This window comes from Fomitopsis serialis, assembly GCF_022376445.1.
Source record: "Fomitopsis serialis strain Sig1Antser10 chromosome Unknown B0H18scaffold_21, whole genome shotgun sequence".
Classification (NCBI taxonomy): Eukaryota; Fungi; Basidiomycota; class Agaricomycetes; order Polyporales; family Fomitopsidaceae; genus Fomitopsis; species Fomitopsis serialis.
This window is the reverse complement of record NW_025954981.1, coordinates 451,803-468,270: the sequence shown is the minus strand read 5'-3', so window position 1 is coordinate 468,270 and position 16,468 is coordinate 451,803. Positions and strand designations below refer to the sequence as shown.

General features: G+C 54.5%; 3 protein-coding genes across 3 annotated transcripts; 2 read left to right on the top strand and 1 right to left on the bottom strand.

Annotated features, from left to right (window-relative positions):
- Positions 1-464: 464 nt before the first annotated feature.
- B0H18DRAFT_953735 (uncharacterized protein) lies at positions 465-9,887 on the bottom strand (the record flags this gene model as incomplete). Its single annotated transcript, XM_048042210.1, is given in 35 exon segments — positions 465-642; positions 688-813; positions 876-937; positions 994-1,176; positions 1,228-1,467; positions 1,521-1,598; positions 1,675-1,899; positions 1,936-2,120; positions 2,164-2,292; positions 2,335-2,419; positions 2,490-2,653; positions 2,703-2,774; positions 2,890-3,164; positions 3,826-3,902; positions 3,952-4,125; positions 4,160-4,291; positions 4,317-4,404; positions 4,453-4,529; positions 4,597-4,972; positions 5,052-5,241; positions 5,290-5,403; positions 5,474-5,610; positions 5,665-6,074; positions 6,187-6,324; positions 6,529-6,903; positions 6,952-7,377; positions 7,427-7,712; positions 7,752-7,886; positions 7,906-8,228; positions 8,284-8,589; positions 8,643-8,934; positions 8,987-9,111; positions 9,163-9,582; positions 9,811-9,820; positions 9,850-9,887. The coding sequence occupies 35 exon segments, from the start codon at positions 9,885-9,887 to the stop codon at positions 465-467; spliced, it is 6,651 nt and encodes a 2,216-aa protein (XP_047895309.1).
- Positions 9,888-10,527: 640 nt separating this feature from the next.
- Positions 10,528-15,006, top strand: B0H18DRAFT_1117630 (uncharacterized protein; the record flags this gene model as incomplete). Its single annotated transcript, XM_048033623.1, has 8 exons — positions 10,528-11,124; positions 11,180-11,311; positions 11,538-12,891; positions 12,949-13,055; positions 13,112-13,214; positions 14,052-14,230; positions 14,291-14,684; positions 14,717-15,006. The coding sequence occupies 8 exons, from the start codon at positions 10,528-10,530 to the stop codon at positions 15,004-15,006; spliced, it is 3,156 nt and encodes a 1,051-aa protein (XP_047895308.1).
- Positions 15,007-15,286: 280 nt separating this feature from the next.
- B0H18DRAFT_1117629 (uncharacterized protein) lies at positions 15,287-16,466 on the top strand (the record flags this gene model as incomplete). Its single annotated transcript, XM_048033622.1, has 3 exons — positions 15,287-15,454; positions 15,503-15,772; positions 15,837-16,466. 3 exons carry the CDS (start codon positions 15,287-15,289, stop codon positions 16,464-16,466), a joined length of 1,068 nt encoding a protein of 355 aa, XP_047895307.1.
- Positions 16,467-16,468: the final 2 nt, after the last annotated feature.

Here is a 16,468-nt window from a genome sequence, read left to right as displayed (position 1 = left end):
CAGAGAATAGCAAAAATATGTTTAATGACTTTCTTGTTCTCTCTCATTTGATTCAAAGCACACGGTTTCAGGGCCGCTGTTCCCTCAGGGTTGTTATTCCTCAATTTATTTACCCGCCCGGATAACGCACATTCATGAATTAGCTGTCATAAATATATCGATTTCGTACATGGGCGTGATGGGCGACGGTACACAGCGGCAATCCTACACGACGGGTATGTGAATGCGGTGGACATGGATACAACATGAGGGGGCTGGATATCATTGGAGGGCAGCGGAGAGCGGTACAACAACAGGAACAATAACGCCAGCGGAGATGATACGCGTGAGGATGACGCCAGCAAAGACGATGCCAGCAAAGATGAGGAGAGAGGGGAAAGACAGTATCTTACAAGCAACCCTCCAACATCAGAGCCCTGTGGATAGCTCAGTCTTGCAACCTACTGATGAGATAACCCACGCACCTAGGCCTTATCCTTGGACGCAGCATTGGACGGCCCAGCCTGAGCGTTGTCGGGAGCACCACCCCTCGACCGCCACCTCGCCTTCACCTTCCCAGCGTTGATGAGAGGGTCTAGGTCCGCATTGGACTTCTCGTCGCCTTGCCCACTCTGCGAATCCACCCGAAGCCCAGCGAACACCCTGAACAATTGTTAGAAATGTAATCAAATAAAGTCAGCCGCCTACCTGATGTTCTTGGACAGACTGGCGTTCAGGGACTCCGAGAGGTTTTCCCAGCCCTCGTCATAGTCCTTGTTGTTCGGATTGGCCAACCGACGGATCATCTCCACGCCAGACAGCAGGCGATCGTACCTATTGAGTGTCAGAACTATCCTGTGAGATGACTGTAATATGTGGCCTACGCTGGGGCGTACACCTTCTCCTGGAATTCCACCGTGTTGTTGTCGTTCATCCACTCGTCCAAGGCCACGAGAATCTGACATTCGGATCGTCAAGCTTGTTAATGGCACATCAGTAGGCATAATTACTCACCGCACTGCACGCCAGGGCAATCATGTTGCTTGGGATGATCTTCAACGCACCGTCAAGGTCAAACCGTTCTTTGCACGCCGGGCGAAACACGTCCGGGTTCTGTCCGCGGAACCATTGGTTAGCGATGACCTCGGCCACGCACAGACCATGGAACGGCATGTCCAGGTCTGGCTCCTCCCACAGCTGAGTGGCGTCAGTTAGCAGCACACCGCGAGCTCAAGATCGAAGACTTACCGATGGGTCAACCTCGGGATCCGGTAGCACAAGCTGCCCGTAGTGAAAGGTGTTGTTGTCTTTCAAGAACTTGATGCGATTCTCCCGGGCTTTCTTCACCTTCTGGTTGCGCTCGACAGCATCCACCGGTTTACCATCGTCCCCAACCTCGGGCAGCCTGATAGACAAGAACTCTTTCTCCACCACGCGCTTCGCCTTCTGCTTGAGCTCCTGCCGAAGCTGGGGTGCAGCCTTGTTCACCTGGAAAACGTGAATATGGTTAGTACTGAATGATGAGGGGAGCTAACACGTACGTATGCGATGATCTTGTTCTTTGTCTTCTGGAAGGCCCATTGGGCTCGAACTTCTTCTGGAAGTCCTCCCTCTGGTACCTGACATTGCTCGTTATGAGCCGCTCAACGATGTCGGCAGTCGCCGCATGCTTCTCGGAGACGCCTTTCTTCATACGAGGCCAAGCGTTCTCCAGAGCAAGGTACACCCTAAGCTCTTGTTGGGCTTTCCCCAGAAGCTGCGGACGTCGACGTCCTCCATGAGCTTCTCATACGCGCCAGCGGTAGGCTCATTCTTGCCCGCATCGGACTTCTTCGAGTCGGCCTTCTTCCGTGGTTGCCTCCTCTTCTGCCCTTCGACTCGGACTCTTCCTCCATCTTCACAATCATCTGACCGAGAAAGCTTCAGCCCACAGTTCAACTGGCGGAGATGGCTTACCTCGTTCGGAGCTTCCTCGTCTTTCGACAACAACTGGTCCGCGCTCTCATCCTCGTCCTCGCCATCCCGTCGAGCCCTTGTACGAAGAGCCTTCCCGTCCTGTGAGTCATCCACGTCCATGGGAGATGGCTCTCTCCTGCTGGAGTTGCCCTTTGCCACATGTTTGCCTGTAAACGTCTCTGAACCTGTGACCATATGGAGTACCTTCTCCGGAATGTGTGTACTCACCTTCAGCCTTCGACGAGCGTGTCTCCTTCCTCTGGGACCCCCTCCTTGTCGCTGGTCTCCAGCTCATCCTCATCTTGCTGTCAAGAACGATGGGAGCGGCTTTCTTCTTCGCCTTCGCAGTCCTCGAGCCTGAAAAATGTTAGGCTACGGTGCTGATGTATGCTCTCTCACCAAGGTGCGCAGCCAGATCATCTCGTCCTTCGGAGCCTGCGTTTCGGCGAGAACTAATCGACCTCCACGATCTTACGTTTGTTACCTGTTGATAGCTCTTATGAATGATTCTTACCAGCGCATGCGCAATCCTGAAACTTATCTGACAAACTCACCCGCTGCTGTTGCCTGTTCCGCCGACTGATCCTGCGTTGAGTCCTGGTCTTCTTCTTCTCGGCTTCTCTGACCCAGATTCGCCATCGCTGTCCTCGTGTCGAAGAAGAAGGACATTTTTTCCTCTTACGCGGCGTGGTAATGGGTGTGGACTTGCCCGGTGACCCTGGAGCAGCCTCAGACCATCCCTCGCCACTTGAACTGATTTTACTTACTTGGATTCTTCCCTTTGCTCTTCGACGGTATCACTAGCTCATCCTCGTCAGACCCCCAGCCTTCGACTCTTCCTCAGCAATGGCATCGTCATCGTCCCCTCCTGTTCCATCATCGCCTTGCTCTTGGCTTGACATCTGCATGTCTGTGTCCATTGTGTACTGTGAGAAAGTAATGTAGGGGACGTACCATCCTGATGCTCCTTCTCCCAGAGATCCCCTTTGATCCCTTGGCTAGGTTCGACCGAGCCATTGCGTCCAGCTCTTGCGCTGTCAGGTTGGGCAATAGGGATCGCAGCGACTCCTTCATAGCCTTGAGCCGAGCTGCATAGCTCAGCACGGTACAGCATCAGCTCCGGAATCTGCTTTGCTGGACGAAGACTTGGTTGCCACCCCGGCACCAGCAGACTTCTCGCCGCCGGGGTCTTGCCTTGCTCGCCACCGGGGTCTTGACCTTGTTCGCGGCTGCGGATGAGCGGGTGTTGCGGGGACCCATGTTGTGAGATGATGAGCGTGAAAAGAGTGAGCAGACGATGAAATAGAGGTTGAAAGTCTACCTTCAAAGTTTCGCCGATAACAGAAGACCTTGAGCTTCTAAAACGGAGATGCGGAGATGCGCGGAACTGAGGTCCGCACCCTCCGAAGGACCGACGAAGAGGTTATGGTCTCAAGCGATTCAAAGAGCTATGGGTAGAGGTAGAGCATGAGGGCAGCGTTCCACAACATAGTTAAAGTTCAAGGTGACGTGGTTCTATTGCAGGGTAGGTAGTCAAGGTACATCCGAGGAACATAACGTACGTACAGGGCGCTAAGGCTACCGAAAATGTGCGTTGCCGGCCCAGCCGTTACGGCCTTCCTTTGTCCACCTGTCTATCTCTTTGTCCGTGTGCAGAACGATGGAGGCGCGACGCCCAGTAAAGTGGAGGTTAAAATGAGTAACGCGCGATGAAGGAAATGCGACGAAATCGCCATTTCGAAGAGGAAGGGCCAGGCCGGGCTCGTACAGACACAGCTCGCCTCCTCAAACTCTCCACCGCCAAGACACACAGAGTGATTTATCCTGCTTGTCTCTGTGAGCCAGAGTGGCCACATTCAGGTTGACGACGAGTGACAGGAAGGGATGGACCAGAGAACTGGCATTCCCGGTAATACCTCCGCGTCCATGCGTAGGTCGTCATATTCCAAGCAAAGCGAGTCCTTGAGCTGTATATATTTCAGCCACTCAGTTCAGTGGGTAGATAGAGAGACGTACCTGCTCTGCCATCCATTCAAACAATTTTTGGAAGACGGATTGCAGATTATTGTAGATGTCTTTGTATTTACCGGTGTCTTGTGACGGGTAGGGAAGCATTTGACCGTAGTTCGTTCGAGTGTTGTCGTCTTTCTCAATGAGTATGGGGTGTGCGTCGACCGGAACATCGTGTCCCTGTGATAGCCCATTCTCAGCACGAAGTACATACCAACAGTAGAACGTTAAACGGATTCACTGACCCTTGTCCCGTGCCGGTTATACCAGGCGAAATGAAGTGCCGCGAAGCTGAAACCTCTTCCCTCCGATGAGGAGCACGTTTCTTTGAGATTCTCCGCCTGGTCTTCAAAACAAGCGAGCAAGTTTACAGTGAGCATCTCGCGGATCTCTTGCGGCATGTTGTTGAACACGCATGCGACGAGAGATCCTCTACTATCCTCGATTCGAATGGGACCCCTTTCAAAGGGTGAGATAGACGCAGTTGATAGTTGAGGAACTACTCACGATGCCAGGTCAGGCTTGATGGCAACATATTCCTTGACTTTCCGTCCACTGGGGCCTTCTGGAGCAGCCGGTGACAGCTACAGACCAGTTGCTACAGGTGAGAAGGAGCGTACACTGTTGTATGATCAAACGAAGGGAACATACCAGGGCCTGCAATGCCGCGGGCGTTTCTGGTTTCAGCGCTGCTGCAGCCAGCAAACGCTGAGTCTCCGTCCAAGTGAAGGCTTCTTCAGGTAGATTGGGCACCGGGTACGCACGATGCACATCGAGGCTGAGATCGAAGTCCTTCATTACAACGCATATGCCTGGTATGTTGTGATTCGTCATCTCAACATCGGACTGTTCAGCGAGGATCTCGTCCTCATCTTCGTACACATCGGACAAGGGAGAGGGGGGATCAATCGCGCCCTCAACGTCGCCATTTCGACGGAAGAGATTTTGACTGGCCCGGGTGAGCGGAACCGCATCGCTGGCCGGATCGGGATTGGGAAGCAGGCAAGCTGCCCATATTTCCAGGTTTCTATCCACGGAAGTAAAGTTACTAGCACACCACGTATAATTAGCAGAGCACAAAGTTCAAAAGGTCTGTGGACGCTCACTTGAGTATTAGGGAGCCGAACAATTTATCGGAGTGCTCAAGATTGGAGCAATCAAGCGTGTCCAATGCCACGCCAAGTTCTACCAGCATGGGAGGAGAGTACAGTGCGTCGAATTGCAGAGGTAGCTGCGCTCGCACGCGGTCTATAGCCGGGATGATACGCTGAATGACTATACTACCTGCCGCAGTATCTGCAGACTAGTGTGAGGTGAGCTGCGCCGGAGTGAGTTAGTACTTACTAGGGTCGGGATCACGTAGAACGTTGGCGACCGTCCAAGCAAAGTCACCAACGGATTGTATGACGTCTTTACGCAGATCGGCTAGAATAACCAGCAGGACAGCGTAGATAGATCCTGCCAGAGAGGGCGCATAAGCCATATTGCTTGTTTACTGCAACATTAAGGACATATACGAGCAACCTACCCCCTGTTGCGATCGCCGAGAATCTGCTTCCAATCTCGTTCCAGTGACAGAATGTTCGCTGGCTTGGCGAGGAAGGGTGACCGCTGATGTGCTTCTCATACACCTGGCATACGCTCAGATTGCTTGCGCGTCTTATGCTATCCAAGCAACTTCAGATTAATAGACGCAATGACCAAATATGTTTCACTGACTTAGAGGTTTTGCAGACCAACTGCATGTAATGCACAATGACGAGGAAACTGACACATTGGTCAGCGGTTGTAATTCGCGTACATCTTTGAACAATCGATTCAAGAGTGTTGTCCAGGAATCCGGTTCCATCGTCTCCTTGTTCTAGCAGCGCCCGCACGGATGATAGCTGAGAGCGGCTGCGGTCTGAGGCTAAGTCGATGGATGCAGAGAGACGGGCAAAGAACGCTCCGATGGCTGGTGTTGACTGGTTGAACGGGTCTCGACGCCTCACCCATTTCTTAACTGAGGAGCCGCTCTTGCAGTGCGGTGGAGGTAGCACTCCTCTGTCTGCTCTTCTCCCAGGTTTGGGGGGTTGCTTGTCAAGCTTTGCGGTCTGAGAGACCCGGTGATGCGTCGACTTCTTGGAGTTCTGGCAGCGTTTTGAACGACGCAGACTGGGTTCTTCATGGCCATCTGAGTTCGGATTGCCTGCAATATGTTGTCAGACTACTACGTACAGCACCTGAGTCAATTGCACTCACCGTTGGGTATCTCCCCCCATCGCCCTTCAAGGCATCGCTGATCAATTGAAGTCTATCCCGCACAGCAGGCAGAGCAGAGTGAAAGTCTTCGTACTTCGTCAAGAGCAATTGAAGCGCCTGACTCTCTTCTTCGGAGAGCTTCAGAATGTGTTGTAGTGTGGGAGTCATGACGGACGACGTAGAAGTTATTAGGCGCCGATGTCCGAGGGCAGTATGAGTTGGAACACGTTTGGAACACGTTACAAGCAATACATTTCATGCTACAAATACGTACAGCTACATCTATGGCCATCCAAACCACTGTCTGAGTCGAGCTTGAGCGAGAGACTGAGCAAAGTACACCATGCTTTTCGACCAGTCCGCGGATAGCCGCTGCAGGCCGTCAGCCCCCAGCCTGTTGTACAATTGGCTGTCTTCGAACCGCCCTCGATCGTCCGTATCAGATTCATCGTCGTTGAAGGCCGCGAAATCGTTGACCTCGCCCAGTAGGACGTTGATTCGACGTCTGTCAGAGGCGCTGAGGTCGTCTTGTAGGTCATCGAGGTCGTCGAGGTCGTCGAGGTCGTCGATGGAGTTGAGGAGGCTCAACTCCTGGGACATGATGGTTATGTTGTACCTAGCCGCGGCCAGGTAACCTTTGAAGACGTTGTAGAAAAACGCCCTGGCCTTCCCAGAGCATTTTTCGAAGTCGAGGCTTTCGCCGTTTGGCGTGATGGCCTGCTGAACGTCAGTTCAGCTCAGTCTAGATGGAGAGGGGGCACTCACCATGTGCCCAAAGTAAAGCTTGAGTTCCCTCGCTGTCCACTTCTCGCATCCAGGGTATGGAGGGCGTTGTCGTAGCGCGTTGTACAACGCCGATGGGATGAAGATGGCGTACCCGCTGAGAGCTCCTACGATCGCATGTCGATTGAAACTGATGTGGGGCGTGGTATGCTCCCTGTTGACCTTCCTCAACGCCTGAACCTCCCGTGCCCTATGCAGATGCCATGTGGCGGCGCTGCTGCCAGTCCCTTCAGTCCCCATGAAGCCCCAGAGGCCCCAGGAAGAGGGGTCCCTTTTGTCCTGGTTGCCCGCCTGCTCCTTCCACTGCCTCAGCACCTCAGGCTCAGGCTTCTTCATTTGGCCCTCCGATGCAGCGAAGAAGATGGTCCCAAGAACGGCATGGGCGCCGGCGTCGCATTCCTCTACCAGCTGCTCAACAATCAGTGGGCAAGGTGGCTCAGTTCCGATGGCGGCTCACCTTGTTGACTCCATGGGCCATGCTCTCCGAGGAGTGAACCTCCACATAGAGGCCCTTGGCGGGGTGTAGGCCCACCATGAGTCTGACCACACAGTCTGGCCGGAAACCGCCAACAGAGAGCTCATCGTTGGTGGTGGTGGGCTCTGTCATGCCCGCCAGAGATGCGCAGTCCTGGGAGCACAGATCAATGAATCTGTGAGCGAGGTGCTGGACACCGATGTGAACATCGCCTACCGCCATCGCGGGCGTGAAGGAGAGGCGGACAATCCGCCCAGTGCTGCACGCGCTGCACGCAGTGCAAGTCCGCATGTCCTTCTCTTCTCACAGAGAAGGGACTTCGGACTTAACGCGGGACTCAGCGTCCCACTCGGGCGCTCTTGGGGTGGCATTCTCTGGCCAGAGGCATAAAGCAGACACGGGTATCATATCATCGTTGAAGTAGTTCCAGTGCATATACATACTACACTATGACGTCGTACCTGGACAGCCCCTCAGTCTTGTAAGGACTCGCCGCCACAAGCCGTGTGACCCTGCGCTTGCCCGCCCTGACTGACACGATCCCCTCCAAAACCTGGAACACGACCTGTTGCAGGTCGCTCGCGAGGGATTGCGGGAGGATGCGGAGGAGCGCCGTACGGTACTCCTCATCCGTTACGGTGCGCTTTGGATAGGTGGAGCTGGGTGAGGCGGTCGTCCGCGCTTCAGCGGCATAGCCGTCGACGATTGAGCGGACACATTGCGCGAATATCGTCCATCGATCCGGTGGGAAGACGCTCGGTCCATTGCGCATGGACGTCAACCACTGCCAAGTAATCGATATTGTCAGTTTAGTGAGAGACAGCGGTATGAACACTTACCATGAAGCGGTCGCTGTTGGACCAGTCCGTCACAGAGGTGGCGGATCTCGCTTGCTCCACGAAAGCAGGAAACAGCTCACGTTCGTAGTATGCCGTGCAACACACCATCTGGGGCGGAGGACCTTTGGGATAACGAATATTCAGGTTGCTGGCCTTGTTGATGGTGTTGAGATGGAGTATTAGCAGGCGTAAAGCGTTGGGGAAGTACAGCTTGTCAGGGGTGGTGATCTCGTCGACCTCGGCGACAAGGGCAACAAGAAATCCTTGCAGCCCGCAGAGGGCGTTAGACTCCACGACCCACGCCAGCTATTCCAGGCTTTAAGACAAAACCAGAAGTAGTACAAATGTACGGGACGTACCTTCTTGGTTTCATACAGGAACTCTTCGGAGCTCTGAGCAACTACACAGAAGAAGGGCGTTGACGCCGCGTTGCTACGGGGTTCCTTGAGCACAGCGTTGTACCTGAAGCTGAAGTGCACGTCCGGGGCTTTCACAACCATGTCGGACGGTATGGTCAACGCAGACTGAATGGGGTTGAGATCGCTCTCTTTGAACGCGTTGCCGAAGCGCTTTGTCATAGAGTACGCCATGTCCTCTTGGAAGGTCGGCGCAATGACGACGGCTTTACCCTGCTTAGGCCAGAAGTCCATTCTAGAGATAGTCAGGTACTCATCTCATATTCACATTACGTATCGCTGCTCACCTTATACATCGTATGAACAGCAACCAACGCCGGTACTCTCCCTCGCCCAACTCCCACTCCCACGTAGCATCCACCTTCTTCTGCATGAGCTCATACAGCTGCTCATTCATACCGTCTGTAATGTCCTGACAATGATGTTACATGACGGCCGCATCATAGCCTACTAGTAACGTTACCTTCGTCACCCAGCCTTCGCAACCGGCATTCTGCCACTCCAGCTGAAGGTTCCGAATCTGAGTGAAGTATTTGGAAAGCCGGTATTCGTCTCCTTCGCAAAGGTCTGGGCTCCTGATGAGTTTGAGAAATTGAGGCATTATGTCGGCGGAAGTGGGACCAGAGGAGGGAGAGATCGCCAGGGAGCGCCGGGAGTAGTCCTCGCGAGATATAGATTTTGGGAGAGTCACGGCATACCCTTGGTCCTCGTCCAAAGAGCGGCTGGGCGAGTAGAGGGCCACCTCGACGGGATGGTGAAGATCGACGGGTGTGCCAGGCTCAGTGTAGTCTGAGTCGGAACCAGGTATACTGCGCCCAGAGCCGTAGTCGTCTGAGCCGGGCGCGGACCCGCTGTCAGAGTTACTTTCCAAGCTTGATCGTCCCTGCATGGAGAGTTTACGGTCGACAACCTAGTCGGACAAGGCTGCGTCGATGGAGAGAAGGGCGACGTGCATGGGAACAGCTTTGGAATAACAGACGCAATCCCATGTTGTCGGCGCTAACCACCGACTTAAGCTTGTTGCAACTCAGTTCCTTCTCTCACTGGGCCGCGAACTCACTGCTGGGCACGTACTGCTCAAATATGCTCAAATATCGAAGATATCACTTACCTCAGTGCCCCTGAACAGATTTGAGGTGTACCTACTCACCCAGTATCGTCCAGAGTGAGGAAAAGGATGTTTGCCATGCGTTGCAAACACCATATAAGGCAATTCCTACACACCACTCAAGCATTCGGCCAACATGTCCTCTTCAGAAAGCATGTACGGTTGGTGAGTGAGCACGGTTGAGAATGCAGATGACCGCACCTGATGTACCCTCAATGAGCTTGCTGTGAGATAGGTGGCAACCGTTAGAAGGCGGGGAGGACAGCAGCTGTACTTACTACCGCGCTCCCTGTCATGACCATCCTGTAGTGTGCAGTTACCACGGCAATTGGAAGGCGTATTCTATTTGCTTTGATCTAGTCAGAGCCTTCAGCTGCTACCATTCTACGGCGAGGATTGCGCAGAGACGAGGAGGTCAGTGTCCAGGCGGGCGTCGCGTCGTGGGGAATTGAAGGGATCTTAGGCGATATGATGCGCTCACGCTCTGATTGGAAGCGCTCTGTAGCTCGTCGGGACGCATCATCAACTTCGAACTGGTTTGAACTTTAGGTGAATTGTTTTTTTGTGTGTAGCCAACGGAACCTCACCAGTCCATCAGTCCAACTTGAAAGCAGTGTTCGCATCATGAGGTCAAGACGAGCACCCTTCGTTCCTCTCAGTGACCCTGATGAACGGACGTGTCCAGCCTGTGACCGAGAATTTGATACGTCACAGGGCTTAATGGCTCACCTATCGACAGCGAAGTCTTGCCTGTGGTATAGGAAGGGCAAGAATAAGGACCTCTGGTCCAATCTTCCGAACGTTGAGGAGCAAATGGTTGAGGAACAGGCTCTGTCCAGTGCCGAAGACATGGAGGTCGACCCGCAGGAGAATATCTGGGACGCGTTGGAGAACAGAGACCTGTTCAGGTTTGTTCTACCTGACGCGGGAACACAACCCGCAACACAGGATGAGAACCAGGCTTCGTCCTCTACGCACCCAGCTGTTCCGCCCGATCCGCGAGTCGTTCAAGCTCCAGCATTGGACGACGATGAGGACGACAGGGTTGAAGAAGAGGACTCTCTTGCGGGAAAGGTCATCCGAATGGACGCCACCATTGTACAGACATGGAAAGCATTCTTCGCGGACGATCTAGAAGACGACACATCGGACGCGGACCAAATGGAGGTGGACAGCGAGGATGGCAGGCCGAGAGGGAGGGATAGGAGCGAGGTGTGGAAGCCTTTTGCCTCAGAGCTGGACTGGAGGGTGGCCATGTGGGTTGTTCGTGAGGACGTAGGGCAGAAGTCTATTAACAGATTTCTCTCAATACCAGGAGTAAGTCTCCGCTGCGTCATATCTGTGCACTTCTATTCTGAAAGGCTGTCTATAGGTTGTAGAAAAGCTGGGACTGACCTTCAAGGACGTACGGGAGCTTTTGCTGAAGGTTGACGATATCCCGGACAGGGCTGCGTGGAAGACAGCTTCGTTGAGCTTTCCCGATCGACCGGACGAGATTCACCTTGTACGCTACCGTGACATCTTGCAGGCCATCAAGGCCCTCCTCGGTAATCCTACTTACGCCAAACATATTGTATACCGGCCAAGACACGTGTTCTCCGATCGTTCAAAGCAGAAGAGAATCTACACTGAGATGTGGACGGGGCTGTGGTGGAACTCAGTGCAGGCACGTATGATCAACAGGTCAATGGGTTATTGGAAGAGCTACTGACCCACACGTTGTGTTGCAGAAACTACTACCTGAAGGAGCGGCCCTCGCCCCTGTGATCATCTCTACGGACAAGACCCAGCTTACGCAGTTCTCGGGAAACAAGACCGCATATCCCGTTTATCTTACTCTTGGTAACATCCCACGTTCTATTCGCCGCAAACCATCACAACACGCATGTATCTTGCTCGGATACCTCCCTGTCTCCAAGGTAGTTGGGGACAAGATGACCAAGAGGGAACGCAAGGCGAGGTCGCAGAGGCTCTTCCATGAGGCTATGAGTATCATTCTCAAGCCTCTGGTCCGCGCAGGCGTGGATGGGATTGAAGTCACCGGAGGGGACGGTGCTGTACGGCGCGTTTATCCCATCCTAGTGGCCTATGTTGCGGACTACCCTGAGCAATGTCTTGTGGCATGCTCCAAGTACGGAACCTGTCCCAAGTGCCAGTGTCCGGCCGACAAACTCGCGGAACCTGTTGCGGCTGAGCCTCGCACGTCTGAAATGACGGAGAGTATCATCCTGGAGGCCTCCAACCAAGGGCTCAGCGACGCAGCCTGCGAAGCCCTGTGTATGCAACAGAACGTCGCGGGTGGGGTGAAGAAGCCGTTTTGGGCAGACTTGCCCTACACCGATATCCACCTCTCCATCACACCGGACGTCCTCCATCAACTGTACCAAGGCGTCTTCAAACATCTAGTTACCTGGTGCCAAGATCTACTCGGTCCGAAGGAACTTGACAGGCGAATCCGCTCTATGCCGCCGGCGTTCGGGGTTCGACACTTCAAGCATGGGATCTCTTCACTGTCACAAATAACGGGCACCGAACGCAAGGGTATGGCTCGTATTCTCCTCGGTTGTCTCATTGGCAAAATCCCTAAGTCCCTCCTCATCTGCTTCCGCTCTCTACTCGACTTCATCTACCTCGCCCAGTACCCAACTCACGATGACGACACTCTAGGGTATTTGAGCGATGCCCTCAAGATGTTTCACGAACACAAGAACATCTTGGTGAAATTAGGGATTCGCGAGCATCTCAATATCCCCAAGTTTCACTCCCTACTCCACTACGTCGACTCTATCCGCCTCTTCGGAACAACAGACAATTATAATACTGAGATGTTCGAGCGTCTTCATATCGACCTTGCCAAGGACGCCTGGCGGGCATCGAACCACCGGGACGAATTCCCGCAGATGACGAGGTGGATATCGAGACGAGAGAAGATGATGCTATACGAGGTCTTTCAAAACGAGCGTCAGGCCACTGAGGAGCTGGAGGACGATGAGGCGGATAGGGAAAGCCGTGTCGACGAGTTGGAAGAGCGTGAAGCCCGTCCAGAAGAGTCTCGGATGCCGACCGTAACATCCGAATCGCGAAGTACGCGCCGCGCCTCAGCAGCATCTTGTTCGCATCCAGGAGCTCCATGGCGCCCAGGCTTTACCACTGCACTCGCACTCTTCGTCAACGACCTTCAGCCCCGGGAGCTGCGACTCACTCGGCAAGAACTGAGTCAGACGGTTCTACCGTTCGATCGACTCGACGTATTCCATCAATCAAGTTCAAGCCATGCTCTTTGTCTGACGACAAGATGAAGTAGATCTCATTAAGGCATTCCTGGCTCTGCTCAGAAAGGAAGAAGGAGCGGTTTGACACCGCGATTATTCTGGAGAACAACGAGGCAGAATCCACTGGAGTGAGAGGTAAGCAACAGGACACTCAATTACTGCAGGCACTGGCTGACAAGACACAGGTACAAGAGCGGGAGAGTCAAGGTCGTCTTCAAGCTCCCGAGAGTTCTGCCTGATAGGCCAGGGGCCCCACCGTCTCCGCCGTGGTGGCCTGATGAGCCCTATGCTACGTGAATGGTACACCAGGTTCTCTGCTGCAGCGGATCCAAGGCACCTCATGTATTCTGTCAGTAAGCCACCCCTACGGACGGACGGGCTGCCCCAGGGGAAATAGTCCCTGTCTCCCAAATACGACAGTCCTGCCAACTTACGCCGTCGTTCCTGGACGGCCCAAGTGGCACCGTTCCGGACCAGTGGACTTCACAGAATATCTAGAGAGGCAAAGCGGTTTTATGTAAACAACTGGACTGGGATGTATGCCTATCAAACTTGTGGTAGCAATATATACCATCTTGCTCTCTCCGCGTTCCAACTGAACAAATGGAGAGCCTTTCGTCTTGTTATTACTTGAGCGCTTGCGCGGAAGACGACTTGCTTCAAACCTCTTTACGGCTGACTTAGACTCCGTCTACATGGCTTGCTTCGACCAACGCGTTCTTCAGCTCCTATGGCCGGCTCTACCACAATTCGGAATTGCTGCGCATGCGTCACGAATATGTTCCGAGCGGCGGGAGACCCGCCACGTCACGGTGGTTTGTTTGGAGGATTCAGAAGAGAACTTTGGGAGGCTTTTCGACTACGTGAGCATCCCTCAGTTCTATCCTTACTCATACAATTTCATGACCATTCATTGGGACAGTGCACTATCTACAACACATCTATGTGTCCGGCTAACCCAGCAAGGAGCAGGGCCCTCGGGAGCTGCTGGAGGAGCTACTCGCCCTGGTACGCGCCTGGAACCTCCTCCAAAGTTGGGAGGGTGGATACTGCTGGGCTCCATTTTGGAGAGCCACCGGGGCGTGGATGTGCCCCCTTACTTCCGGGGACAGGGGCGGAACGTTGCGCTGGAAACGTTCATATTCTTCGAGGTGAGTACTCGGGCTTCTGAACAACTCGCCATTATACTTATACCAGGAGCTGCCTACCAGGAGGCCCACATCCCCATGTGCCTTCCTCTTGTATGGCAGATCCGCGACGACACGCAGGAAATCGAGATCTCCTTCGACCAGCCGCTAACGGCTCAAATTTTCCCCTCCCTCAATAGATGGAGGGGCATTCCGCGCGGGGGAAGAATACAATTCGATTTTTTCAACGTCAAGACGCAGACGTTCGTCCCCGTCATCCGTCACCCGCTCGACGTGCCGTTCCGTCTTCCCCTTCCCCTCGAGTTTGTACCCGTATTCAAAATCAGCTCCGTCACGACCGCCGCATTCGCCGAGAAGTACTCGCGCGGCACAAAGCCGCTCAAGCCCATGTGCTCCATGAAGGCCAGCTTCATGGAGCTGAAGTTCAATGGCCGCGAGGACTTCCTCATCCGCGCGAGTACGTCACGACCGCATGGCGCGTGGGGATAGAGCCGTGGTACGGCGAGGTAGCGAAGTGCGCACGCTTTGGCGAGCCCGGCTACTCAGTCGCTGCGTTCATATCCGAGGATTGGCCCGCTGCTGAGGATGGCGGGGTGCCCAAGGGTAGCGCAGGCGGCGACAACGCGCCGGACGAAGACATCGGCATCAGGAACCGCGCGTCCAGGAGATTGAAATTTGGGAGGTCACTGCGGACGGCAGAGAGATTCCGTACGTTGAAGCTGGGACTGTGGAGGCTGGAGAACGGGGCGTGCATGGTGCGGTGTTGTACCATTAGCTGAGCTATGATTTCTTACTCCTACGTCTCCAGATTGTACTTAGATTCCGTCGAGAGAAGTTCGTACTGTTCACGCCATTTACAATGTTCCGTCTAGATTCTATCAATTTGTGTGAGCTAATACGATACCGTCTTGCGAACCCAGGCGCTTCCCCATTATTGCGGAGCGCCCGTGCGAACTGGAAGCCAGCTCTCAGCGCCTAAGGGCGAAAGTCGCGTCAAACACATTCCTGCGATCCTCAACCGCGTTCAACCACTAAAAACTGATCTCTGCACATCTCACTATGCCTACCTCCGTCGACAATCGTCTGCTCAACATCGTGAAGGAGACTCTGGGCGTAACGGTACAACAAGTGTCGCAGTTCACGCGACGCTGCAAGCTCGGCCTCAAGATCGACCATGTCGCCGTCGTCTGCCTCGAGAGGGAGGGTCTGGGGGTGATTTTTGAATATGTGAGTAGTCTCCCCCGTGTAACGCCTTCTCTGATACGCTCTTTTCAGTGTCTTATGCACAACGGCTTCGGTTGCGCCGTGGGGAGGTGCCGCGTCCAGGCCGAGCAAGCAAACCTCGATCGCATGCGAGAACGCGCTGACCTCCTCCGCGACCCGCCTGTGAAGTTCGGCGGGTGGGTATTGATGGGGGCCGTTCCGGAGCTGTACGCACCTGGACCGGAGTCCGCGCAGCTGCGCCAGTTGCTGGAGCAGAGGCCGGGCTCAGGCGTACTAAGGCGCGGGCGTACGGTTCTGGTAGAAACGTTATTCTTTGTGACGGTGCGTAAGAGCCTCTTCTAAGCGTGTAACTGACTACTGATATATCTATTTGAACGGCCTACAGGACGCCGAAGATCCGGTCCCCATCCCCCTCATCGGGGTGATAGACTCCACGGGGATGGAGCTCGAGATCCCCGGGCCCGCCGTGCAGCCTGTGCTAGCGCAGGCGATTCCGCTTCTCAACCGCTACAAGGGCGTACGAGCGACCCGCAAGCCATGGCCCGTCTTCGACCTCTACAACCCGGCCTGGCAGACGTTCGTACCTTCGAAAATGAGCCCTACCTTCCCCGTTCGATTGCAACTCCCCCTACGCGACATCCCCGTGTTCAGGGACGCCACGGTCGAGCAAACGGAGCACGTCCTCGACTACGCGAGGGGCCGGCGCGCCATCGACCCCATGTGCTCGTTGAAGTACGGCTTCATCGGGCTGGACTTTATCTGGCCTGTGGGCCTCCAGGAGCCGCGCACATACATGGAAGCCGCGTGGAACGTGTTCCCCTGGCCGTATCCGTTGGTCACCGTAGCTGTGCGACCACAGCTCGGCGAACCTGGCTGCGTGGTGAAACTGGCGGTGGAGCCAAGGGAGGAGCGTGCGGCTAGCGAGGAGAAGGACGAGGAGGGCGTGGACCTCGGCGTAGACGACGATTCTGAAGGGGAGGAACGGCTGTGGGAGCTGGATTCAGACGGGTACTAGTA